Source organism: Haliaeetus albicilla, chromosome 18 (assembly GCF_947461875.1).
Source record: "Haliaeetus albicilla chromosome 18, bHalAlb1.1, whole genome shotgun sequence".
NCBI lineage: Eukaryota > Metazoa > Chordata > Aves > Accipitriformes > Accipitridae > Haliaeetus > Haliaeetus albicilla.
In genome coordinates, this window is record NC_091500.1 from 10,983,315 (window position 1) to 11,009,746 (window position 26,432).

Below are 26,432 nucleotides of genomic sequence, written 5' to 3' on the forward strand. Positions count from 1 at the left end.
ACAGCATTGCCTCCTACAGCCCATGACAATCAGGTTTTTCATCGTTCATGTCTTTGTGTTGCACAGTAAGCGCGTGAAATGGACATAAAGGATATCTTGATCTCCCAGCAAGGAACAGTTAGTCCAACCCTGCCACAGACATCACAACTGTAGGTTTCAACCTAACTCCTATTACTATGGAAAAAGCCTGGTCCAAAGTTCAAGGCTTTCCAGGCTTGTATGGGGACTGCTGTGTGCCTGTATCTGTGCATTTAACATGTCTCTCGCACCTTCCTAATTCCTTTGCTCCACATTGGCTGAATAGTGAAGGCTTGTTCAACCATAGTGGTATGACCAGAGTGGTTCCTGAAAGCCTAATCCAAGAAAGAGTTTAAGCCCATAGCCCGAAAACTGCAATCTAGGACATGAGTTAGGTGCTGAAGTTCCAGCTGCAATACCTGAGAGGAGGGAGTAATCCCAGGAGAACCTAGATGCAGAGCAATACAGCATGCAATCGCGTGGCTGAATCATAGCTGGGGAAGTCACCATCAAAGCTAAACAACGAATGCCTAATCCTAACACACTTGCATGATTTAGTGTGAAAAATATCAGCTGCCATGAACAGCAACCAAGGTAGGAGGAAGAAACCAAGGATGTGGAATTTCTCTGGCTTGTCTATGAGAATGTGGGAACCTGAAATGCCTGTTGAAATGGGAATGCAGGTTCCGTCTCACCTTCTCCCTTCCCAATGTATCCAGAAGAGAAAGGTCTTCCCATCTGCTGGCTGGTGGGTGGATGGGTAGGGAACACTGCTGGACCCCTTCCTGGCTTTCTAGGGCAAAAGGGAAAGATCTGGGATATCCCACTTGCTGCAGACAAGTTTACCTGAATCTAGTCTGCAAGACTGCAGGACGAGCGAGCCTTAGTGACACACCACCAGACCTGATGCTCATCTGCGTGGAACTAGACAGTGTCCCGTGAGCTCTGGGAAAAGAAGAGCTAGCATTTAGTCATCATTATTTAACCTTCATCCCAGCTTACAAATTTCAAAAAGACTGCTTTTTAGATTAACAGAAAGTTAACCTAGACTGATGAGGTTTTGTTAACATTAAAAATGGGGACTGTGCTCTTGGAAAACGTGTGGGAGCAGTGGGCTTGCTTGACTCTGCAGTGTTAGCTCCGGACAGTAGAGTGCACTGCTCATACAGCAGAGAGGAAGGCATCTCCCAGGCTGGTGCTGAAGGGGGTCTTGGGATCCCAGTACCCTCCCATTCCTTGTTACAAAACTTAGTCCTTCAGCAGATACAGCTTTAAGACTCCATTTATTCAGCACTCATCCCAGGCATGACTGCAGCTTTTGGGAAGCGTGCCATGTATATGCACTAATCGGTGTGCGTAACCAGCCAGCCTGTGAAGATAGAGGCTGTACGAGCTGTGTAAACCCACTGGAGACAGCAGACGTGTGCACTATTAGCCTGCATCAGCACCAGTGCCATTGTCCCCTCTTCACTGGTGTCGAACACCTGCGTGTGCTGCAGGCACGCCTCCGGTTGCAGTGCAGGCACATCCTGAGAGAGATTGCAGGTGGTCGTGTGTCTGGTTTGTCCTTTATCTCTTGGAAATAATTAAAAAAAATGTTCTCTGTAGGCACAGAAAGAAGAAATACCAGGTAAGTTGTCCTTTTTACTCATGTTAGAGAATCCGTCTTCTCCCATTTTGTAGAGTTAGCCTTTTCCATACAGGGGCAGGTGAAAGGAAAGTGAGGAACTAACAGGCTTCCGAGATGCTCAGGTCAATGCAATGTTCTAGACAAAAATCGGCATTAATGGGGAAAAAAAAGTATGCTTTTGTGTTGTATGTGGAAGAGGCCCCAGGTAGCAGATTGCTTGGCTCTTTGAAGCCAATGTTGGTACACCAGGTGGTTGCTGTTGCACATTAGCAAGGAGATGTTCTGCACTTGGATTACTTTGTATGTATTTTTATTTGACTTTTCAGATTTGCACTTTACATTCACATGGGAGGATTGGCAGTCACTTTATGAAATATTAAAAGAAGCAGCCATAATCAGGGCTGGAATAATTTTAGTGATCTGCAAGTCCCTATTTCAACAGCTGGAAGAAACAAGAAGTGTTTACTTTGCAGCCTTGGGCTATTTTCTGGTAAGTTCTCATTTGTAGCCACTTCAGAGAGGCAACAGGTTACAACATTTACTAATCCTGTTAGCAGACCCTAGCACTTTCCAGTGTTGTGGTGCTCTTCTGAGTCCCACCGTCTGGACTTTTCATTTGAAGCAAGACAGTTCTTCTGGTCACTGAAAGAGGCAGCTCCTGTGTCTAGTTGCACTGTTTGGAAAGCAGCCAGCACAGCAGAGCCTTCAGGAGCTGTTGGAGACACACAGTGAAGTGAGGAGTGAGGCTGGAGCACACAGATGAATAGCTCTGGTTCTCCAAGGGTAGACCCTAACAGTTTGGAGGATTTGGACCCGTCGAAAGAATTTGGAATGTGGTAGTGATTTGTGCCTTAATGTTTGTTTCTAAAATTTTGGATCTATTTTCTTTCAGACTGGGTGCAGTCCAGTTGAAAACCTGTTGAAATAATATCTGGTTCCAAAACTGCCTGCTACAGCCCAACTCCAACATGTCCTGCTCTACTGCTGGCATCTTCTCCAGAGCCATGCCACCTGTGTTTGGCTTGGCAGGTAGCTCTCCTTCTTCCCTCTCTCACAGGCCCAAGCTTAGACCAGGAGACTGCAACCCCTGCCTGTTCCCTCGTTCTTGTCCCAGAACTTACAGTTCTAAGGTCTTGAAGGACAGGCTATGCATCGCTTGCGCTACAAAGCATGGTGACCTCTCTAGGCGAGTACGCAGGACCTGGTGTTCTTACCAAATTCAGTTCACATGCGTCATCTTAGATCTGGATCAATGATCCAGACTGGTCCAGCAAGTACGTAGCCCTGGAGATTGGCTGAACGGTGACCTGGAAAGGCTGAGAATGATACACAGTGTATCTGTGTACTTTTTAAAGAATACATACACGCTGCACATTAAGTGCTAATGTATTAAAGTATGAACTAAAGGTAATGTTACACAGTCCATGTTCAAGGCATTTCAGATACCAAAACTAGAGGTCCCAAATCCCTTAAAAACATCAGGTCAGGAGTGCTTTGCAACGGTTCTTTTTCTCCTGAACGCCTACCTTTCCTCTCCCTGCTCGAGCTGCACTCTACTCTGCAGGGGCTGCCAGGTAGTGTGTTGGTAGGAGAGCAGGCTGCCACCAAGCAGTGCACATAGACCTGTGAAGACGAAAAAGCACTGCTTGGTCCATACCAAATCCCGCTTTGCAGAGCATCGTTTTGTCTTTTGTCTGCCTTTTGCAGAAGTCACAGCTGATTAGACTTAGGCTTGTCTGAACACTTGTGTGTGGCATCTTCTAGCTGAACCTGCCTTGAATTTCAAATTTGGTGTCAAAGAAGCCCTCAGGCAGTTTGGTAACCGAGAGGCTGAGGTAGGAGAAGTTAAAACCTCCCGAGCTGCAGTGAAGCTATGTATCAAAGCTAGACAGAAACTCAATCTAGTGCTAGATGCAGCTGCGCACTTAGGAAGCAGCACAAGCAGAATTGCATCATGTTCATTTCTAGCAAGTTCGTGAGTTGAACTGCTTATGAAAGGCCAAGTCAAAAGAATTATGTGGTTACTTGAGCTGCCCAGGCAAGGGTACTGCCATGGCTCGTATCAGTACATGTGCTAGAGTCCACTCAGTTGGGTGCACTAGGAGCAAAGCACCCTCAGGTGACTGTCCTGGGGTTTTCTTTGCTCTTCTTAGACCTGTTAGAGGAGGGCAGAACCTCAAAAGTGTAAGACCAAACCCACACGCCTCTGCTTCCTTGCCCATTGGGCTGGCATCTGAGGAGATGGTTGACTCACTGGGACTGATGGGAGGTAACAGCTGAACTTCATGTGGATGTTACGGCATGTAAGTTGACTTTTCTGCTCTAGACATTTTGAGCTGAAGTGCTATGACTTTTTATGATCCTATAAAAAGTCAGAAACACCATATAAAAATCATATTTACATACCAAACTCTTTTGTTTACCCCAGCCAGTGCAATCTCAAGTCACTGAAACTGTGTTGCAGAGCGGATTTGAGAAGAGAACTAAATTAAAGCTGCGCACCGGTCAGGGTACTTGGGTTGAATGCTGGCTAGGTCTTAAGTCTGTGAGGTGTTTAAATTGGCTATTTTTTATATGGTGTTAAGAAGTTCAGAGGATAGTGTGCGTGAGTCGGAGGTGAGCCTTTCACTTAACCTTACCTGTTCCAGTCGATGTGCCAGGGTCCTTACTGCCAGCCTTTTAAAATGAGAAGGATGTCTCACCCTGGGGCTAACAGCTACTGGACAGAACTCTGCAACATACTCACTGCCATTAATCTCACACCTATTTGAGAGAACAGATCAACAGATCTAGAAGAAATTAGGGCTTTGCTGATGAGCGCATTGGTCATTCAATAGCTACTTGCCCATCCACAGTGATGTTCCATCTTGGGGTGCTGTTGAAGTCTAGAGACCTGGTTACCCAGCAGTTTTCCAGGTATAACTCAATGTCGGGGCTCTCATCTTTCAGCTCCACCTCAAGAAACACAGGCTCCACAGGTCGCTTGAGTATTGCCATGTTTGGCTCATAGAATTCCATGAAAGATTCATCTTGAGAAAATGTCAGGGGATTTTGTTGTTGTTTAATTTTATTTAAATTAAAATGTTTGGAAATTTTCTGGTTTTCTTAGGGGGAGACTTACCTTTGGACACTCTTGAAACTACATTCAGGGCTTGTCTTATCCTTCTGTGTACTGCAGAAAAGGAAATGTTAGTGAGGTTCTTTAGTAGGAAGCAGGGCATGTCTTAACAAGGGAACTTACAACAAAGAGAGTCACAGAAGTTTAAAAATGGAGGAAAAGAATTGCCTACCTGCAATATTTGGTCTTGGTACCATCGTACCAGAGCCAAAGGGAGGTGATGTGGATGGATCACTAGCAAAGGCACCTAGCACTAGGGTCTCTTTTGCTCGATAGTAGCACAAGACTGTTAGTCTATAATAGAAGAAAGGGTAATTTCTGTGTTCACTCTTACCTTCCAGCAGCTGTGCCAAAGTGAGCAGTGTCAGTGAGCAGTAGCTCCTACCTGTAGTCTGGATCTCTTGTGATTGTCGGTATGCTCTGTCCTGGAAGAGTCTCTTTCTCATAAGAGATTTCATTTTCATAAATAATATGATCACCTTCAAACTGTGCATATGGGAAGCTCATTAAAAGTTTAATCTTTTCAGGAACTGGTGCAGGGGAACAAAAGAGAAAATGCAGGAGAGACAGAGACTTCCAGCAGATATATCTGCTCTGGCCATGGGCTTACCCTTACTGAAGTGCCACAGGCAGTGACATGGAACTTGAAGAAGGCATGTCCTTCATTATACTCTCTAGGCTTGCAAGAGCTATCCCTTAGTTTGGTTTTACTCATATCAATGGCAGGAACTGTCTTCATTTGGGCAGATATCATTATGGTACCATCTGGGTGGCATACTGAGAAAATCAGAGAATTGGTTATAAATTCAAGGAAAGAATCACAGATCTTTTTATTGATTGATCAGTTGTGTAACTTACTTATAAATGCTGGAGAATTAAAACTGCAGCTAACGGAGAACATCTGTAAGGTCTCCATAGTTCTCACTTTCCTCAGGGCAACATCAAACCTTGCTTTAATTTTCTGAAAGGACACTTCCTGTGAAGGAGGTGATGGAAGAGGTCTCCTGTTAGGGCATGTGATCCATATGTACAAAGTTCTGCTCTTTAGCTTGTGCCACTTGAATACTAACAAGTCACAAGAGTTGAGTCAGTCTGAAGACTCGAGCCTGATGCAACATGGGGGCAGAAGTTTTCTTGTACGAATTAATTGGTCACTGTCACAGAGATAACTTTTGGCTGATTATTGTAGAATAGTTCAGATGTTTATTACAGCATCAATTTTCCCCTGCCATGTCTTAACATTTCTACAAAATGTTCCTTTAAAAGAGCTTCTTTCATAAAAGCTATATTGAAATATTATTTCTGGCTCAGTGCAGATGGGACATTTTGCTTCATCTTACTAAAAATACTGAGGAGTTTGTTTTTGAAGACTTGGTGCATATCTTTTAGAGACAATTTAGCACTGCAGATTACATAATACATGGCATTACCAGAAGGGTCCATGTCCGATACCTCTTGTCCTACTTGCACTGGCTTAGAGCTGTTCCCTCTGGAGGCTTCCCAATACGTGTAATACTGCGGCACAACAAACTGTGACTGTAGGACTGCGGCTGTATGAGCAAACAGTCCTATGTGCTTTAAAGAAGGAATTGCTATACAGTTCACGTACCTCGTAGATAACTCCCACAGCAAACAGAGGTATTTGCAAGATCAGGTGGGTAGAGTTGGTAGCTGCAAGATACCCATTGATAAGTGCAACGTGTCGGTTTAGGAGCTTGTCACCAAGATACAGGTTCCAGTACTGGTGCAAGCCAAAAAGAGGGATGGCTAGATACAGGTTTTCTTCATCACAGTAACCAACTGCTTCTGGTAGTTCTGTAAGAAGAAGGTTGGGTTAAGAGTTAGCAATGAAGGAAGGTTTTAGCAATGATGTTTGGCCCAGGCAGGGATTTCCTTCGTGGGTAAATTTTGCACTTGCATTGCAGTAGCCCTGTTACGCGCATACTGGCATCGTCTGCAGGGCTTTGGCTGTGTTGTGGATGTAACAGCTCACAATTAGTGGGACTGGGAATCCTCATGCTTTAGTGGTGGCCTGCCAGCTTGCTTCCAGGACTACTCCCTGTTTCAGTAAGGCAAGCTGAACTATGTATGCAAATATATTTTTTTTGGTCAGCCTTCTCTGGATTGAAGCCAGGCTATTTCAAAGATAAAATAGGACAGTGAGGAGACACTGTCACCTTCGTGGCATCCAAAATCTAAGAAGTTTGAGAAAAATACCAACCAGACCTCCTGACTGGTTCAATAACTTGCTAAGTACAGCTTTTAGTGGATGATTGTCTCCTTACAGAAATGCTGTCTTTGGAGTTCACAGCAATTTATTTGAGTCAGTTGAGTTCTGCCCTGGACACAGAGGCAGAATTGCATTTGAGGACAAACTGAAACTCACAGCAATGTCTGAAAGTTTTGCCAGTAGATGTATGTTCAAGTTATGAGGCATCTTGTTCGCTGAGTTTGCAAGCCAACTTCTTTTACACACTAGTTTTTATTGCTCTCAGTGTCTCGAGGGCAGACTGTCTTGCCAGTATGCAGAAGAGCTGCCATCAGAAAAGCAGCAAGTTGGCTATGTTACCAATAATGACCTATTGAAGGGTGGGGTTTTCCCAAAAGCTCTCATCCTCAGCCTAAAGCTGTTCTCACTGAATTCGATGAAAATCTGATCCATGCTGTTGATGCAAACCAGTTAATATTGGGGGAAAGCTTACCGATATCAGCAACCACACACTCCACCTCTGCAGAATGATAATAGAGTGTCATCTCCGGACCCACGCTTATAGTGTAGTTAACAAGGAGGGTGTATTTTGTTTCATTTCTATTCACATACTGAAAGAGAGAGAAGTGTAAGGCTGCAGTAGCAATGGCTTCCAGCACAGACAGGAATGTATATCCTGAGCAGCACTAAATAATTATTCCAACACCCTCCTCTCCCCTGCAAATAGCTCAGTCTCCAAAAACATCTCTTCAGTTGGCCTAAAACTATTCAGAAATCTGGACTGGATTCAACAGCTTTTTTGGCCAAACATAAATGTGGAGAATGTAGTGCCTGTTCAGAAAATGGAGGCAGAAGTGAACACAGTGGTGTTTCCTCTGTAGCCCACTGGTGAAAGAGCTCGTAGAGGGAGATCTGGGTCCAAATCCTTATTCTTCTTTACCCAGAATGTGGGCTGGACCTAGGAGAGTGAGTAATTGGTAAGATAGAAGGTGTGAGGAGGTGCTGTGAGACATCCCTCTCAATATCCTCATTTACTTCATTGAAAGTGCCCCCAAAGTAAAACCTGCCGTTCAACCTGAAAGACATACTTCTAAAAATTTTTGGCTTGCTTTGATCCTTAATGCAATTTAACTGTGGTTTGACTGCAGCCTGAAAATTAGTCCTGATCCTGTGCCCTCACAATCTTGTTCCTTGTAACAGAAAGTGGTGTCGCAACTCTGCATGGTTTGGTTGAAACAGTGGTAGAGGACTTGCACTTATGCATCTTGCCGCTGAAGTGAGAGGTTGAATTCCCTCTGTGAGTTTATACTTTTAACAAATATTTAGATTAGAAATGGTCTGAAGCTTAACAAAATTACATTTAGAATAACCCAAATCTGCCTGTACATGTTCACATGGTGCATGGCCTGTGCCAGCGGTCAAATGGCTGTGCATAAACAGTAGGTTCAGGACTTACTGGATGTTGGTAACTGGTGTTTGCAGGATTGCAGTAATTGATTTATTTTTCCAAGGCACTTCTGAATCAAGGGATAGCATTTAATAGAGATTTGACAAACCTCTTCCTGCTGGGCATGTGCTTGGACATTAGCCATGCTGACAGACACTAAAGGAAGTCATATTTCATACCTTCTAATCACACTTGATGCAGCATGTCTCCCAGAGACCGAGGGAGAGCAAGGTGGGGCCATACAAGCCTCTAGTCTTAATTCAGGTGAGCTCAGACTCATTGACACCTTTATGACTGAGCAACAGTTGTTGGTTAATAAAAGCCAGGCTGTGTTCTGAAAAGGGACTGCCCTACCTCCTCCACTCAGCTGCTGGAGTGACCTGCTGTATCTTACCTCCTTTAGAACATATAGATCATCAAAAGAGACTTCCAGGATAAATTCTTTCATTCCATTAGAAAAGGGAGTTTCATAAATCTTAAACCCATGGTGCTGTGCTTCTCTCGGGGTAAATGGCACATTTCCTATTGCGATTGCCACCAGAGAGACATCGGGAAGAAAGTGTCCAAATGCAACATTAAATAGCCTTTCCTCTGGCAGGGTATCTGTAGGGAGAGAACATCAAATTACTGCTGATGTGGATCAAGTAACGAAGACGGTTGGGGTGGCCTCTCATTCAAGTTCCAGGAAACTTAGCCAACAGCCATCTCTTTAATGGCTCTGATTAATGAGTGTTTGTGTTCTAGTCAGATCTGAAATACTCTGTGTACATGAGAATTGCTTCAAGCTGCGGGAGATTAACAACAAATACATACAACTTTACAGAAAGTGGGTTCAGTAACTTTCTAGAGGTGCACTAAGATGTGCAATGACTTTCCTATAAAGAAATCGAGAATCTAGTTCAGCCACATAAAATATGGAAAAACTATCATAATGTATGCTAAGAGGCTCCTTTTTCTTTCTACATCAGTTATCCAGACAGATCCAATGACATTTAGTGTCGTAATACATTGGAAAATACAATTAAAAAAATATTACTGCACCACTGGTTGGCACAATGATTTCAGTATGCTCCCAAGATAACAAATGCAGGCAATTTTGGGGAGAAAATGCCATCAATGAATGCTGTCCTCGGACAGTTCTCCCCATTGTGATAATTGCACAACACAACATCTTTGTTCTAGGGTCCCAGTGCTCACTGGAAAAATCTGGATGTTAGTGTGAAAGAAATGTTCACATTCTTATCAGCAACCGATAATTTTCACTTCATCCCATAATGACGGGTGATAAATGATATATCCATTAAGGCTAAAGGTTTGGGGTTTTTTATAATACCTTGAATCTTGACTTTGGCTAGCAAATTGGAAGTGGGAGTTGAGGCAGTTCTGGTGAATGTACGTGTGTGGCAGAGGTCAAATGGAGCAATGTATGACATGTCAAAAGCAAGAGATCAGTAAAATTCCTTGAGAGGAATGACTTACTGTTGATAACAGTTGGTATCTGTGGCATGAAAGGTGTGGTGATGGATTTGACGACAGTGTACTTCGTGGTTTGCCAATCTGCATCTGTCCATGTGTGCTCCAAGAACAAGTCAATACTGTAAATGACTCCATATACACCACCAGATATGGAGCTCTAGGAGGTAAAATTTGTGATTAAGTCTTAATTCTCAATAGCTCAATAAAGGAATGACTGAATATGGTTAAAATCCTTACATTAGAAAGAGAAAACAGTATTATAGTACAGTTTGGGATGGATTTTGCTAGGGGAGCTTGTTTGTTTGTTTGGCCCATTTGTCTGGTCCATGTTTGGCTCAGATACTGCTGAGATTCTCAATAAGGAGGTATCAGGGTTGGCGGGGGTGTGTGTCCTCATTAAGTTTAGTAAGTAACCATATTTGCATTTATTTTTTCGCAATCCCTGGACTACCAGCCACATTTCTCGTTCTGTCCCAATGCACTCTGAAAGTTTGTTTGTGCTTTCAACAGTTCTTCATACCAACTCTGTCTGGTGTTACATACAAATAGTGATGTAAGTGTCCACTGATACACCAAACAGTGAACTTCTGAACAGGGCGAGTCAAAGTCACACCAATGTCATCTTTGCAAAGGTAACTGGTAAAGAGCCTTGTGAGAATATTGCCAGCTCCTTTATACTGAACATTTCTTTGGACACTGCCTCTACACCTGTAAATTATAGATTGACATAGATTATACTATATCCAAAGCAGTTGGCTGCACCCAAACTACATGCTGGGAGCCTGTCCCATACCAACTCATGCTGTCTGTATGGAAATTGTCTAGGGAATTGCTCATTGACCCAGGTCAGAAGTGTGCCAGGACCAGTTTCATAATGTAACCACACAGATAATTGAATCCCAGTGCCCAGGAATCCCTTCACTCTTAATTTATTAGTATACTTTATAGATTATTAAGAAAAGACAGCCGCTTGCTTCTCTCATGCTTTGTAATCAGAGATGATACTTAGTTTCTGAGTAGGTGGTTTCAAAACACAGAGAAGGAGCACCTAGGTCTTCAAATATTTCTTGTAAGAATTTTAAGCAGCAATCAATCACTATTTGGAAAAATTATGATTTAGAAACATCTTCCATGGTGCAGGCCCTCAAATGTGTTAGTATGTGACAGGTTTGTACTAACCTTCAGCTTGCCTCCTTCTGCTCCAATAGGGATAGTTATTTCGATGTGTGTCTTGTTGTGCTCCAGTAAGTAGTTCTTCTCCTCTGGGTTTACTACCACTTGGCCATTGACTCCCATTAAGATGGTTTTAGACAGAAAGGTGGATTCTTGAACCACTAAAGTGGGAATAATGCTTGGCACCGTCCATGTTAGTGTAGTATCAGTGAAACTGATGCCATCTGTTGAGTTAGATAGACAGTCCCAGAAGGCCAGGCAATTGGAGTTACCAGTGAGTCTTCACTATGCAATGGCTGTCTTTCCCTGACTCCTTTTCACCAAATTACCTTTACAGCTTTCACTAATGACACACGCTGTAAGATATTAGCCAACTGATGGCTATTCTGTCGCAGAAACCCTGGTGCTCAATGTAGACTTGAATCACCACTTGCAGATGACTAATTAATTTATTCAGAAGAACCAACAGCCATGCTCCCAGTTACCTAGGCTGTTCTCCTTCTGATCCCAGGAGTTTTGCCTTAGTGGCAAAAGGAATGTGAGACAGAGCCACCTGTTTGGGCATTCTTGAAATAGTGGCTTCAAGATCACGACAACTTAAAACCTCCTGCTTCCTCATCAATTGTTCAAATTAATACTGTTCTGTGAGAGACAGAAGGTGTAGCCACCAGTGTTCTGCAAAACGTCAGGCTCGTTCTGCCTTTCCAAAGACCAGGTGAGTCCTGAGGGTGCAGGGCTGCATCCCCCGCGTGGAGTTACATGACAGCAGAGAGCCAAGGGCGAGGGGTTAGTCCAGGGGAGGCTCCCTGGCCCTTCTGCAGCAGTTTTACTTGTCTCCAGCTTCCTGCATCTAATTTGGGGGTTTGAGATGGCAGAGACAAGGTACAACACTGCACTGGGAACATGAGTAATGTAGCATCACAGCATGTTTGTCCCAGACTAAAGCCACAGACTCTTAGCTCATGCTGCTTGGAGGGTGGCTTGCAAACCTTGTCTCTTATAGAGTAGATCGCAGGGAAATGGGGAGACTCTGTTTCCTACTAGCTCCTTAGGCATTTATTTTTGGTGATCAAGGGAGAAATCCTTACCAACAGGACAGGAGACAGTTGTGTCAATCAGCAAAAGCAGCCACCGCTGCCTGTACATGGAAGTGGAAGTGACCATGTTCATATTTACACCACTGACCTGTTGGGATGCAGGAAAAAGGAGAACTGATGTCCTAGAGAGGCAGCGGGAACGGCGCAGTTTTGTGTCCGACTGAGAGCAACAACTCACCACGCTGAAGTCAGACTCGTTGCTGTGGTAGGGTGCACGCAGGTACACTCGGGACAGCGTATTATTGAAGCTGTAGCCTAGTTTTGCTGCATCGCTTACCGTTATTCTCTTTCTCCCTGATGGAGAAACAAACATCAGTTGCCATAGCTGGTATGCAACATTTTGAGTCTGCAAGAGAGAGATGAGCTGCATCAGATCTAAGTCTACCAAAGTCTCTTAAAAAACTATGATATTGTAGCATCTGTTTTCCTATTAGAAGATGGAGTAACTGGAGTGGCACTAGACACTAGTAGTCCACTCCAGGCAAGAAACACCCTTGATATATATAATGGTAAGGAATTCTATAGCTCTTTAAGGCATCTTTAGAGATAGTCTTATAGCAGCCCTAAGCAGAAACTTAGATTGGTGGCCTCGAACAATCCCCTTGGACAAAAGGCCCGTGCTGTTAATAAAATGATTGCCTTCATATCTGTCAATTGCTGGAGCAGTCCAGAGGCCAAATGACAGACTACCTTTTGTCATACATAGCCATACTGTGTCAAAGAATGTCTGTACTGGTCTAGAACAGAGTCTTCTGAAATGATTACCATATGGGAGGATAGTCAAAAGGAAAAATGGGCATAAGGAGCAAGTAAGACATGAGAAAAATAGGAAAAGCGTATATATTTTCCCCTAATACTTTCCAGCCTCAATTTTCAGCTCAGGAACTCCTGAACTATCTGTAGCTTCTTTGTATTTTGTATGTCTTATTGGATTTCTCTTCGGTCAATTTTTCCAGACTCTCCTTGAGATCAAGCAAGCTTTTAGCAGCCACTTACATCTTTTGGCAAGCAGTTTGACAGATTCACTACCCATTGTGTGAAGAACCACCTACCTTTGTTTGTGTTGAACTCAGTTTCCACTAATGTAACAAGCATATGGCTCTATTCTCCCACCTAAATGTCTTTTTGCAGTCTAGAGCTCTAAGAAAACTTGAGAGGTTTTTCAGTACTTCACGGCAATTTTGCCCTCTCCTTTTTTTTTGACAGAGATGGAGCTATGCCCCAAGAATGACGCATGAGAATAGCAAGATGAGGCAGGCTAAGAGCTGTTAGGAAAGACTCCCCTTCATACCTCTGGCAGTGCTGACATCCACGCTACAGTGTAGTCATTTGAAACTGCAGGGACATCGGTCTTCACTGACACCTGGGGACAGATGAGATATTGTTTGAGAACAAACAAATCTTCAGCATTATTACAGGCATGGCGAGCAGAGAGGGGGCTTTCAGATTTCTTCCCCAGTATCTGTTGGGATTTAGCAAGTTACATTCACTGGAGGTAGTTAAAGTGTTTCCAAACAGTTTCTTGACTACGTTAACTTCTGTGGTCCTAAAATGAAAGTTAAAGTCACGGCATCTATGGTGGTGCATGTACAGTAGAGGGAAGACTTTTTGTATAACCAGGTGAATCAAAAGTCCTGTTTCATATCTGGTAAGCTGTAAACTAGGTCACACTCTGGAGACTTTCAGGGACATCTGGGTCTCTACACTGGAGGTATAGGGAAGCAAGCTATTGGGTTTAACAGAACTGGTTCCCTCTTCCCATGCAGGCTGAACACCTGAAAATGCAGGATCCCCAATACCTAAGGTAGATGCTGTGGTGTAATTCTTACCAGCATGTCCTGCAGAGTGAGGCAAGTTCTGGACAATGAGTTGGGGGTCAGTGTTTGCTCCAGACATCTGTACCATGCTTTAAGTGTGTTGGGACACTCAGATGTGACTGCACAGCTTTAACTCCTAGTAGGACAAATATGCTTGCTTTGTCCTGCCTCTAGTAGGTGCATATAAAAGGCGGAGTTTGTTTTGTTCAGTGCCTTATTTCTTGTTTGGCATATAGGTGCTGGTAGCAGGCTGAACAGCCAAATCGTACCACCCAGCGTGAGGCAGGATCTGTCTCACGGCGATGTCCTGTGAGTCGTGTGACACAACAGGGCTGCAGCTCTGCAAACTGTAGGTTTTAGTATTTCAAATGTAAGGGTGACATCCTCAGAGATGCTGCAGCACTTTATAACATAAAGGTACTCTTGTGACCTAAACAGGTTGGCATACCTGGCTGCTGATTCGCTTGCAGTGGCTTGACTTACGTTATCTGTACAGTTAACTGAATTTTACTGCATACAAAATACCTATGACATGTAAAAGTGTTACTAGTAATCATCTACAGTGCTTACATCTACATAAATATCAGCAGGTCACTATTACGCCTGGTACATAGTGTAAAATCAAATTCTGACAGGAATTTGTGGAGGTTGTTGTGCCTGGCAGGGAGCTTGAACGTAGCTTTGCCTTCAGTGGGAAACTTTTACCTCCATGTAGTTTTCTTCACACACAATTTCTCTTGAAGCCCAGGAAGAGTAGGAGCAGTACATAGGGTAGGTGTAGGTCACAGCTGCCCTCATGCTTGAAAATGAGGAGACTTTGATATTCACAGTCAGTGAAAACAACTCATCTGCCTGGGAAGAAAAACAGGCACTTCAACAGATGGTGTGAAAGGTCTCAGGAGCGGCTGCAGGGGACCGTCCAGCCCAGTGTCCTGTTTCCAAGAGTGGTTTAGAAGGATGAGAACAGGTTGAGAGTTGTAGTGACGGTTCCTCTGACGTACCACCCTAAGTGGATTGTGCTCAGGGGCTTTCTGAGCCAGAGGCATTGCCTCAGTACTTACAGCCTTTGCCTCAGGTCACATCTCAGCACTATTCTTGCCACAGTATTAAGCAGCTAGTCAGGGGAAGATCTGGCCTTCCTCACCATGTGGTTCACATTCCTCCCCTTCATGACTGCTACGTGCCTCCTCATGGAGAGACAGTACTGGAGCTTTTAGTTTGATGTAGGTAGTTCAGATCTGTCTTACAAATGCTGTTTAGTGTCTGTCTATCTTGACTAGCTTCACACTAAGAGCTCCTCTTCATCCTTCAGCTCTCCAGGGGCAACACATGAAGCCATGGACTGTGCTTCTATCTGACATGGATGTGTATTTTTGTACAGAGAAAGCCAAAACCTTTCCAGAGAAATTTCCAGTCTGGAAATCCTGGTTGTTGCACAGAACACTGTACACCCCCATTCTTGTTAGCGTAACCTCTGCCCATAAAGTTTTGCCTTATTTTTATTGAGGGGCTTCCAGGATCAACCACACTAAACATGGACGAGCAATGAAGTTTCTACCTGATATGTTCTGTTTCTAGGTACATCGCACCTCAACTAACATTTAGAAATTAGAAGTCCTGCCTAATTTTTTACACATATTTTAGGAAGGGGTGAATCACCTTCCGAGATGCCTGTTTCTCTCCATTGACTATTGTGGAAGTGTAAACAACTAGTTTTGACTAGACATTATCTTTTAGATGGCTAAAGTTACGTGAGACAAATCTGGGTCTAATAGATGTGTGTGACCTACGTTCCTAGGCATGTGTTAACAGGCACATTACCACACAAATTAAGCCAGGAAATGATCTGCCAGAATCACACTGCAAATGTTGCTTTTTCAAGCAGATGCCTACTTCTTTCCAGAGAGGCTTTCAAGAAACTCTCTGGCAAATCAGCAGCTACAAGGATATGCTTGAGAACTGGCAGCTAGTCAGCAGCATTAGGCTAAGTGTCATTTCATGGAGAGAGGAAATCCCATGTCAGTCACTGAACAAACCTCGTACTGGAGAGCCATTGCCTATTCATTTCTACACACCATCAGCACTAACTCTTCGAGCTCACTATTTCTCGAGTTCTCAAAACGTGCCATTGGAACGCCATATAATATCCAAATTTTGTCTTTTTGGAGGGCGTGTACTGTCTGAAGTTGTCTTCAGCCCGTCTCCGGGTCTTACCTCGTTGGTCACGTGGCAGCCAAGCGCCGACGCACGGAAGACGGGGTTGCCCCACGCATCTTCTGACAGGACGTAGCCACAGCGAGATGCTAGTTTCTCATCCAGCAGAAGGGGGCCAGCATAAGGATCTGTAGAAAAAGGGAATGACGTGTGGGATGGAAAGCTCAGGGCGAGTCGCAGGTCAGTGGCGCGGCCCCCTCAGGCAGGTCTCCTCTGAGCAGAGGTCCAGCTGGGCTGGGTGCTCTCCAACGACACGTGTGCTGCTAGGGAGCTGGTGAAGCTGTGCTGGTACGTGTTAGAGTGCAGGAGACATTCTGGCGTGTCTCAAGCCTACCCACAGTACGTTTACTTTAGTGCCCATTTCTTTGTGTCCAGAACCTTGTGCCATAGCCACCTTGAAGTAACTATTACAGAGAGTTTCTCTGAGGCATCATGTCCGTTTCTACCTCCCTGATTTTACTCTCTAGAAAAGAGTTATGGGCAATTAAGCCCATCCATTTCTAAAAATCCTCGAGTCACAATAACCTGCTTCTCACTCTGATCAAAGGATGTAGTCATGGACCTATTTTGGATGGGCACTTCTACAAATTGGTCAGGTTTGCCGCTCATCTCTGCTTGGCAAGGCGCTGCGTGCTGTTGAACTGATGGGGGAGCCAAGTAATGGGCATGATGGGAGCTGGCTGCCCTCATTTCTTGATGCTGGTACAGCTAATAACATTGTATTCTGCTAATTATCTGCTCCTCTGATTAAGGAACTATTTTAGTCTTGGGTTAGACACAAGAATCTGTACAAATAGATAGGGTTTAACCAGCTGCCGTTGTAATTTCTAGATTTGTCTGTCATCTTTATATGTTGAACAGTACTAATAACTGCTGTTTCAGTAGATGTATTCTTGCAGCCAGGATAGACAAAGGAGATAAGCGTGAAGAATTTTGGAAGAAGAGGAAATAGCTTTTATGAGACCAACTGATAGAGCTGGAAGAAACAAACAACCTTTTTGTGCCTGAAGGCTGGTCTGTTTTTTCCAGTGATATCAGTTGCTCTCATAAATGCTATCACTTCTCCCCACACCCTTGTTGTACTTGCCTTTTTCAGTTCTGCCTCCAAATCAATTGAAAAAACCCCAAACCCAGAAAAAAGTGGACTGATCTCACCAGAAAGAAATCTGGTTTGGGGTGAAATCACATACTTTGTTCAGTCTAATGTGAACATTTTCTGGTTTTCATTTTGGTTAAGTAGATTTTTGTTTTCCTCAGCAAAATGGAAACCCTTTGTTCAATCTGAAAGAGGGTATTTCACTGCCATTGTGGTGTTAAATAAAAAGGAAAGAAAAAGAATCCTTTAATTGCTGCAGCACTCACTCGGCACTCATTTAGAGTGTGTTTTCTGGGTATTACCCAGCCTACACTGCTGTCATCATTTGTGCTGTCTAGGACATATCCAAGCTGCAATGTCACCTTTGTTTTCCTTGCTAGACATGTGTAAGGCTTCAGACAAAAGAATGAAAGCCAAATGTCAGTCGTTCCTCCTCAGACCATCCTTCTTTCCCCAGCATGTTAGACATAAGATGCAAAGGGGACTGTGGCTGTACATACAAGCTTTACTCACCTGTAGGGATATTGGCCAAATTGAGGTGTGAGAGGCCAGGTCTAGGTGGCAAGGATGTTCTGTGAGTTCTTTGAGGCCAGTTACCAGTTATCACGTAGATGGCAGCAGCATCCAGATCACAGGCACTGTGATCATTTAGGTGTTTCCCCAAACTTCATGGTACTCAGGGCAGCCACTTGTGACTCACCATTGATTTCCAGCTGGAAGAACTTTCCCTGGAGCAAGAGTTTATTCAGTTTCATCCAAAAAATCCTGGAGCGGCAACTGCTCTCTACAAAACCTGGTGGGAGCACATATAGAGCGTATGAGCCAGTGGGACTGCAGAGCAGAGAAGAGGCATATCTTGTTGTGAGTAAAATAACCAAGTTCTCATCCTTGCCTCTCCCCACTATCCTTTTATCATGTTTCACCAACCTGGGGGAGCCATCTGCCTCCCTTGTCCCAGACAGAACAGCAAGAAAAGCAGCCAGATCCTACAGTATAAACACATGAACAAATGATGGGGTGAACAGAGGAAAAAAAGATCAAGACAGAAAATAAACAAGACAGCAACTGAAGTCTCATTACCTGCATAGTGAGTAACCCACAGCCTCCATCTGTCCCCAGAGACCCATGCATAGGCAGCAAAGTCCTCCTCCCTTTGAAGTAAAGCTGACTCAGCTGTGGAGAGGGAACTTGGTCAGACCCGGGAGGAAAGGTATAGCTGACCTTTTACAACAGAGAGATTGTGCTGTCTTCTCCAAACCTTGCGCGTGAATCGGGAGAGGACAGTGGCTTCTGTTGCAGAGGGAAGCCTGGGCTGAATCCTGAAGTGCCCTCCAACGTTATCTGAGCTCCTGGCAGCGGGAGGCAGCCTTCCTCTTGCTGGGAGGGCACAGCACCCTTCTGCCTGGTATTTACAAGGTCAGGTGCTGCTACTGAGCCTAATTTTAATGAGTGCAGCAGAGGGTGCTCAGTGCTTTCCATCAACCCCTGGGAAGTAATCTCATTCCTTACAAGCCAGTTGGGTAGCTTTGGCTTCAGGTCTTAAGAGCGCATGAAACATTTTCCAGCAGATATTTTAATTGGGTCTACACAGGAAATACATTTTTGTTTCTGTGGAATGTCCCAGTGACCCAGCCATGCCAGAGATAACAGCAGTTCTTTGGCAGCTACACGTTTTGCTTTTGTGCATCCAGTTAGGTCGCCCTTTGATTTGTTTGATTATCGGAGAGAGTTTTGGTGAAAACATCTTGTTTTTAGAAGTGCTCCGATATCTCTGGATCAGTCAGACCATGTGCAGGTCTGTAAATGGCCAAACATATTGCCTGGGAAAAGAAAGTCATTGCGCCTGGTGGGAGCTGTGGCTCTGGGACTGCAAGTGCCCCGGGAAGCAGAAAGGCTGAGAGGTTTGGTGAGCTAAAAATACAGCTTGTGTGGCATGGATGAGCTATGGTGGGGTGAGATGTACAGGACATTTAGGTTGACATTTTAGCCATTGAAACTCCAGGCTCAATCTCCTGTTGGTCCCCGTTTGGGGGCATTGCCCAACCATTCTTAACTTACTTCGGTTTACATGCATGAGCAGAGCTGTGCTGTAGCAATGAGATTGTTTTTACAGTATACTTCACACCACTTTGGGATAAACAAAAGCCAGTGGGCACGTCCACTCACAGGACGCAGTGCAATCAGTGTAATTTCCTCCTCTGTCCCCGTTTCTCAGAGGACCCCTGCAGTAACAACAGAACCCACACCACCACCCTGCCGGGCACGCTCACTTTATACAGCACGGACCCGGTGGCACGCTTGTGTGAGTGCTCTGGAGCAGAGCCCTGGGGCTTTAGCAATCTCCTAATTAATGTCCTTTGGCCACAAGACCCTTTCTCACTCAGTGAGAGCCTAAGTCCAACTTCTGCAAAAAACTTCTCATGAGCCCACACAGGACTCACCGCGTGATCCTGGCCCGCATTAACTCTGCGTCCCCGGACTCCGAGTGACTCTTCATTGAATCCAGCTGGGGCTGGAATTCAGCTGGAAATGGCGGTACTCAGATACCACAGTGATGAGTGTGGTGTAGCAATGAGATCTTGAATTTTGAGTGAAAACTTCAGTATATTTGGATAGCAAACGGTTCCAATTTTGATAAGCCATTTCCAAGAGCCATGTAGCATCTCTCCGAGATACTGAGAGTCAAGGTCTGAGGGAGCCATGTTTGGGAGAGCGTGACTGCAATTTGTTAATGAACAGCCAACCATCAGGATAGGTACACGACTGCAATTAGCTGCCTTCTTTGCACAAGCAGTGAGGAGATGAATTTCCGGACCCTTGGACAACTCAGAGCATCGCGATTACTCTGTTTCTGGCATTAATTGTGGTTCTAAATGTGGCAGAAACGACTTTGGATGTGACATAGCAACTGTGGTCAGTGTGCGATAGCCAGCTCTTGGCCTCGCTGTCAACCAAGCAAAGCAAAGCAAGTCCAGGTCAAATGCTTTTGGCTTCCAAGGATCGCTTAAGTGCTGCAGAAAGCAATGTTAGCATTGGGCGGCTGGAAGCATCGGCTGCTTGTGGTCCCTAAAGTCCCTCTGGTACTCATTATAAAGGTAGGGAGGATAAGCTTGTGCATTCCAGGTTATGATATTTGTCTACTTGGTTTTCCTTGCTGTTTTGGCTGCATAAGAGCACCCATCTTAATGTTCTTGTAGAGTAATAAACAGCTGCTGTGTTTCGACGTTGAAGTGATGGCATTCTATGGTGGATAAGATGATTCATGGCTTGGGTTCTTTCAAGCTGAAAGGTACCGTATGAATGTAATGTTTTGGTTTCTCTTTTTTTCCTGCATGGGTCTGGAACTGGGTTTTGTATTATATAATGTGATCGAGAGTTTAAAACCGGCCACTTGGAGCAGCACGCATATAGCAGCTCTCCCAGTTGAGGCTTGCTTTTAGTGGTGGAAAAAGGCTCCAGCCCTTTGAGTCATGCTGTTTGTCTTTCTGTTGTTCTGCGGCACTGAAATCCCCAGGTTACCTGAATGCTACGGAAAAAGACTTTTTCATTTTTCTGTCCCAAGTCTTATAATTAAAACTTTATTTTTCCAACTGGTTAAAATGCAAGGAAGTTGTATTTTTTTTTTCACTAGGTCCTATGCGATGTTCTTAAGTAAGCCTTATAGTTTGATATGTAGTCTGAGTGTGGGATACAGTAAAATGGCACCCATTATTGGACAAAAAAATGATGAGTGAAAAGTGGGAAAGGAAATGGGGTGAAGTCTGGTTTTAATGTACCAAAAGCAGAATCTTTGCTTATATAGAGTTGGGAGAAGCCAAAATAAGGGATCCCTGCCCTCCTTGCCCTCTTGCAGCTGCAGGACTAGCAGATCCAAAAGAGTTAGAAATATCGGTATGTCAGTATTTCTAAACCTAGAAATAGCTGCCCAAGAAGGTGACCTAAGATGTGACAACCAACTAGAGAGAGCCACTAGGAAATCTTCAAGAAGGAGATGCTAGAGGAGATGCTTCTCCATGGGAAGAGCTGTGCCTTGGCGTGAGCTGAGAATTAGATATCCAGGTTGTGGGTCCAGCGGGTAAGAAATGAAAATGATGCTAAGCTTTATGTCTGAGAAAAGTTGTCTCAGGGTGTGTGTCTGTCAGACACAGAGAGGTGCAAGCGACCTCCACCTGCAGGGTAGCACTCCTGTTCTGGAAAGGACTTGATCACCTTGGCATGGATGTGTGCTGGAGCTCTGCTCCCACATGCATGCACCAGGAGCTGGTGGGTGCATGCAAAGGGCTTTTAAATCCCCAGGGAAAAATAGCATCTAAGGATAGTTCTGGTTTAACTTTATACCATACCAGAAGATAACCTCACTGATGCAACTAAATGCTCTGTTCGTTTTCATATGCACACATTGTGTTTCAGAGGGCTGAGGCCTTGCTGTTGTGTGCAGGTGCTGCAGAGGAAAAGACACCCTGTAAGGAACAACAATAGAATAATCAGCTCAAAGAGGCAATTTCTTCCTATCCCCATGAGCTAGTAGTTGGCTTATGCCCTGGACTGTGAGGGTTTGCGTTCCTTGTTTGTTATTATAAAACTATTGTCATTATTGTTATTATTATTGCCTGTATAATGTGTTTAGAAAGTGGTTTTGTGTTTATGCCATTTTTATCTTTAAAATATGCCACACTCAAATTCATATGAATTCCAAAAAGCAACACTTGCTATCATTGCATGCCACTAAATCGTTAAAGTGGTGGAAAAAGTGCAAATAAGCAGACCTGTATAATGATGGGCTTTTAATTTTTTTTTAACGTGCTATTGGTGTTAATTTCTGTGTGCCTGTAATGTTTGTGTTCACTGTAACTGAACAATAGAACTTTGTTTTTGTTCTTTGTGTAAATTAAAAACATCTGTTCTCTTTATACGAAAAGTTGTTTTTTAAAAGAAGCTGGTCTGATCTAACTAAATACCAATGCTGTGTCCACAATGAGTTACTATTAATATTTGGGAAAGGCAACCATCCAAAGCAAGTGTAATGTCAAATAACTGGCGGGAGTGCATATTTATTGCTCGAAGTGACAGATAAAAATGCAGAGGTTACAAAAACAAAATTCTTGCGGATGACTAATGATGCGTATATATGCCCCCAATGCCCCATCACCACATTTGCAATTGGCAGGGTGCTCTCCACCGCCTCCTGCTCCCCAGGATTAATCGGCAAGAGACTGGTAGCTTGGCACCCTCCCTGGAGGACCGACACTGCTCCCACCTTCCCTCCGGCAGACCCTGCGTGGAGTGACCTTCGGGGCATGCTGGAATCTGATCCATCTATTTAATTTGTCTGACCTCCCCCACCTCGCTCTGGTATTTGACTGCATGGGTTTATTTTCCACCGAAGACTCGTGACTTTTTTTCTGCACAGGTGGAGGACATGGAGCATCCGCTGCGCGTTTCTCTAGTGCCTGTGATGCCGGCATGATGGTGGTTTTCAGTTATCTGTAAAGTCCTGATATGAAGGAGTTGGCAGCCCGAGACGGGAGTCTGTCATCTTTCTCATGAGGAGCAGCCCTGCACTCAGCAGCAGTCTTGCTGAAGTAGCTGGAGGTTATTTCAGAGAAAAAAATAGACTATATTTGCCATGAGCACTGGTGGCAGAACTGGGGTCTGAGAGGTTCAGCGCTCTCCTTGCCCAGGTGGCTATCTAGCCTTGTCACTTGAGCACCTCAGAGATGATGAAATTGTCCTCACAGGCAGACGTCTTGGGAAGGAAATACATCTATTTAACATTTCTTGATGAAGGGCCTGATTCAAGAAAACATCTCTATTGAGTGCAGCAATTAAGCCTTTGCTTAAATCTCATTTATTTCAGTAAGATTTAAACACAAGTCAACCCTTCCCAAACCCTGGGCATGCAGAGCCCAGACCTGCTTCTTCCCTTCCTTCTACCTCTGGTGTCCTGTGCCAAGGGTGCCCAGCCTTTCACTGGCAAGAACCAAGAAAAAAAGCTTGGCTGTGTTAATTGAATTAGATATTTTGTTGGTATGCTTATTGCGGCCAGTGCCACAACAGATATGGACCTATTATCAGGGTAATTTCCCTGCTCCCTCTTAAGATGCCCCATCCTAATGTGTCCTTCCCCTCTCCTGCTCTCCTGCAGAAGAGCCCTGTGCTCCTTCCTTTCCCGTACCCTTTTCCTCGACTACCCCTAATACCCGTATTATTAATCTCCATCTCTTTCCACAGCACCTCCACTCTCTCCCCGCTTCGTACCGCAGCGTTCCCCCGTCCCGCTCCCAACAGGTACCCACGCCGGCGCTGGCTGCAGCCCGGGCGGGTGGGCGGCTGGCTGCCTCCCACCGAGGCCAGCTATCATCAGCCGGTTGGTGGTATTTCGTCTCCGTCTCAGACACCAACGGCCGCCTCCAAGATCCAGCTGAGTGCAGAACTTGCTGAGTCACATTTTCACCACAAAAACCCTCATGTGCTTCCCGAGAGTCGCGCAGTTATAGGCACGGCTTGGCCGGAGAGGAGCAGACAGCTTTCACCCTGAAGCGCATCCAGGAATGCTGGCAAGAAGTCGCTTTTTATTTCCTATCTCGGGTTACCGCAACACGGGTTAGGACTACAAAAGCTTGAAATCCCTGGCAAGCTAATGTTGTACATCTGTCTAAGATGACGGCCAGCGTGGACAACCGTGGGCTTCGGCCCATGACCAGTATGAAGCACTTTGTTCCTTGCTGAGCAGCTGTCATTAACAGTGATCTGTGAGGTTTCTTCCCAATTTCACTCGGTGGTTTGCATGGCTGCTCTCTTCTCTGGTGAGATCTCCACGCTTGCCTGTTTGGCTGCGGAGGTCACCTACCACTCGGCCTCACCGCTTAATTGTTCTTGTTGTTTCACTGTCACGGGGGTGCGTGCTGTTTCCATCAGCCTGATGAGCTGCAGCCCCCCGCATCCCCTCAGGGGGTGTAAAATCTGTAAAATGGGAACAGCGCTTGCTCCCCAAGATGGTTACAAGCGATTAGCAGGGAAAGTTTGCAGGGTGGCTCGAGAGGAGCTGTAACTCACCGGGGTTGGTCTCCCTGTGAGCGGAGGTCTGTTTGGGAAGACGATCTGTGGAGTCACTGCCTCATGTTACTGGCAGCTTCTGCGCCCTTTCTACGGGCAGAAACCGGTGAATTAAATTGGTGCTGCACTAAAGGAATTGGGTCTTTGTCTGTGTTTCACAGGACCTGTCAGGCTTCCCTTCCTCCTGGTAGGACCTGGCCCTCGTGGTCCATGGCGAGGGGGAAAGCAAAGTTCAGTGTCCTCTTTTGTTCCCTTGAGAGTTTGGTTGCTGCCAGAAACAATTTTGATGCCGACTGTCCCCAGTTAACCAGGTCGATCTCACGCACGATACTGCTGTCACCTGCAGCCATGATGTTTTTGGCGAAGGGGTAGGATACCAGCTGCCTCAGCTGGCCATATTTCAAAGAGTAGCGTTAATACCACTAGTTGCCCACAGCTTTGAGGGTCCTTTCGGCCCTCTTGGCTCTCCCAGCAGCGCAGCCCTGGTGTGGCTGGCAACCTCGAGCAGAGTGGCAGTGCCGCAGCAGCAGCAGCAGCGCGGCCTCTCCACTGGCCGGCACGGCCATCCACGCCGCGGGGTCCCATCCATGCCGCGGGGTCCCATCCACGCCGTGGGGTCCCATCCACGCCGCGGGGTCCCATCCACGCCGTGGGGTCCCATCCATGCCGCGGGGTCCCATCCACGCCGTGGGGTCCCATCCACGCCGCGGGGTCCCATCCATGCCGCGGGGTCCCATCCACGCCGTGGGGTCCCATCCATGCCGCGGGGTCCCACCCACGCTGCGGGCTCCCATCCACGCCGTGGGCTCCCTGCACGCAGCCGGCAAGGGGCAGAAACGGCGTCTGAGCTGCCCACGGCTATAAGCCCACCCAGCCCGGCTGGAAGAGGCGGCGTGGGCGCTGCTGGCATCGGACCCTGTAGCAGACGCTGCTCTCCACCCCCCAAAATGCCTTTACACCTCCCCGGGCCACCGCAGCCGAAGCTGCAGGACTTCGCCCGTCACCCGCGGCTCTCCCCGCCGTGCCGTGGGTGCTCTTCCCGCCCGTTCCCGTTAGGTGTCACCCTCTCCCGCCGCACGGACACGCCGGGTTTCGGCCGTGGGCACCCCCCCACGCCCTGCTCTCAGCTGGGGGCGGGGGGGGCACCGGGGTCCCCCTTTTCCCTCTGGGACTGAGTTTCTGGCTTCAGGCCACGTTGCCGGATTTTGCTCCGGGATCTTCCCACTGGGAATTTCCTTGGCGGGGCGAGGAAGCGGGATCGTGTGGCCAAGTCCCCCCCCCCCCACGTTTTCCCACCTCGCAGGCCACTGCCCCACGCTCCTCGGGGCTCTTCGGGGTTCGGGGCAGACAGCATCCCTGCCCGAGGAGACACGTATGTTTTGCAGGCAGCGCCAAAGCACGGAGCGTCCGTACAACTTACTTGGCGGCTCCATCAAACCCACCTCCACGGAGTTTTGGGCTGAGCCCAGATTTCCTGGTGGCAGGAAAGCAAGCCAGTAACACGCAAGAAGGGCTTAGGGAAGGGCTGTTGCCTTGTCGCAGGTACTATATTCTATCCCTGTTTGGGTCCTGGGATGTTCCCCTGTGTTACAGACGCGGGAAGAAAACACGTGCAAAGAGGGATGCCTGACGGTAAGCTATGCACAAAGGTGCCTGCCCCACTCCCCGAATCCTAACGTGAAATGATGGCAATGATATTCCTGAGCCTTTATGTGGGGAGAAAAAGGCCCTTTTGGCAATGGGATGGCTGTGAGTATTTTGCCTCTCTTTCCGCAGCTGTTTTCTGATCCTACCTCTACTCTAAGCAGTTTGGCCCCTGTGTAGCCCCTGTGACATCCCATGGAGCTATCTAAAATTACTCAAGTTTTGTGCATCTTAACACTGGACACTAGTTTCTGCTGATCCAGTATTTGGTGCTCAAAATACAACAGGTTGTGAAGGCAATAGCAATGCAGCACCCTGCATGCTGCATCATTCACAGAGATCATCCATGGCTTGTTCCTCATCTGCAAATCACCTTGCATGGGGATTTTTGTGGCACTAGAAGTTTTATAGCTGATTGCATTATTCTATTCTTAATT

The 26,432-nt window shown here is 45.9% G+C and overlaps 1 protein-coding gene and 1 long non-coding RNA gene across 2 annotated transcripts; both read right to left on the reverse strand.

Moving 5' to 3' along the window:
- Positions 1–1,941: 1,941 nt before the first annotated feature.
- Positions 1,942–16,734, reverse strand: LOC104311768 (uncharacterized). Its single transcript, XM_069805738.1, has 20 exons — positions 16,200–16,734; positions 14,691–14,837; positions 13,460–13,531; positions 12,347–12,514; positions 12,160–12,256; positions 11,078–11,295; positions 9,902–10,055; positions 8,817–9,025; positions 7,469–7,586; positions 6,376–6,581; positions 5,625–5,742; positions 5,377–5,543; positions 5,152–5,252; positions 4,939–5,060; positions 4,770–4,820; positions 4,494–4,677; positions 4,288–4,411; positions 3,175–3,271; positions 2,863–2,964; positions 1,942–2,360 (listed from the first exon to the last, which is right to left on the reverse strand). Exons 2-19 carry the CDS (start codon positions 14,781–14,783, stop codon positions 2,882–2,884), a joined length of 2,382 nt encoding a protein of 793 aa, XP_069661839.1. The 5' UTR covers positions 14,784–14,837; positions 16,200–16,734; the 3' UTR covers positions 1,942–2,360; positions 2,863–2,881.
- Positions 16,735–18,001: 1,267 nt separating this feature from the next.
- Positions 18,002–18,726, reverse strand: LOC138689705 (uncharacterized). The gene is made up of 3 exons (XR_011328605.1): positions 18,376–18,726; positions 18,223–18,281; positions 18,002–18,088 (listed from the first exon to the last, which is right to left on the reverse strand). It is a non-coding gene; the product is annotated as an uncharacterized lncRNA (long non-coding RNA).
- Positions 18,727–26,432: the final 7,706 nt, after the last annotated feature.

Excerpts from the sequence above, each read along its gene's own strand:
- LOC104311768 (XM_069805738.1), bottom strand. The coding sequence starts at position 14,783 with ATGAGGGCAGCTGTGACCTACACCTACCCTATGTACTGCTCCTACTCT. Across the intron at positions 6,582-7,468 it reads GTGTGTGGTTGCTGATATCG|AACTACCAGAAGCAGTTGGT; the intron begins GTAAGCTTTCCC and ends TTCTTCTTACAG. Across the intron at positions 2,965-3,174 it reads CTCGAGCAGGGAGAGGAAAG|CCTTTCCAGGTCACCGTTCA; the intron begins GTAGGCGTTCAG and ends TATCATTCTCAG.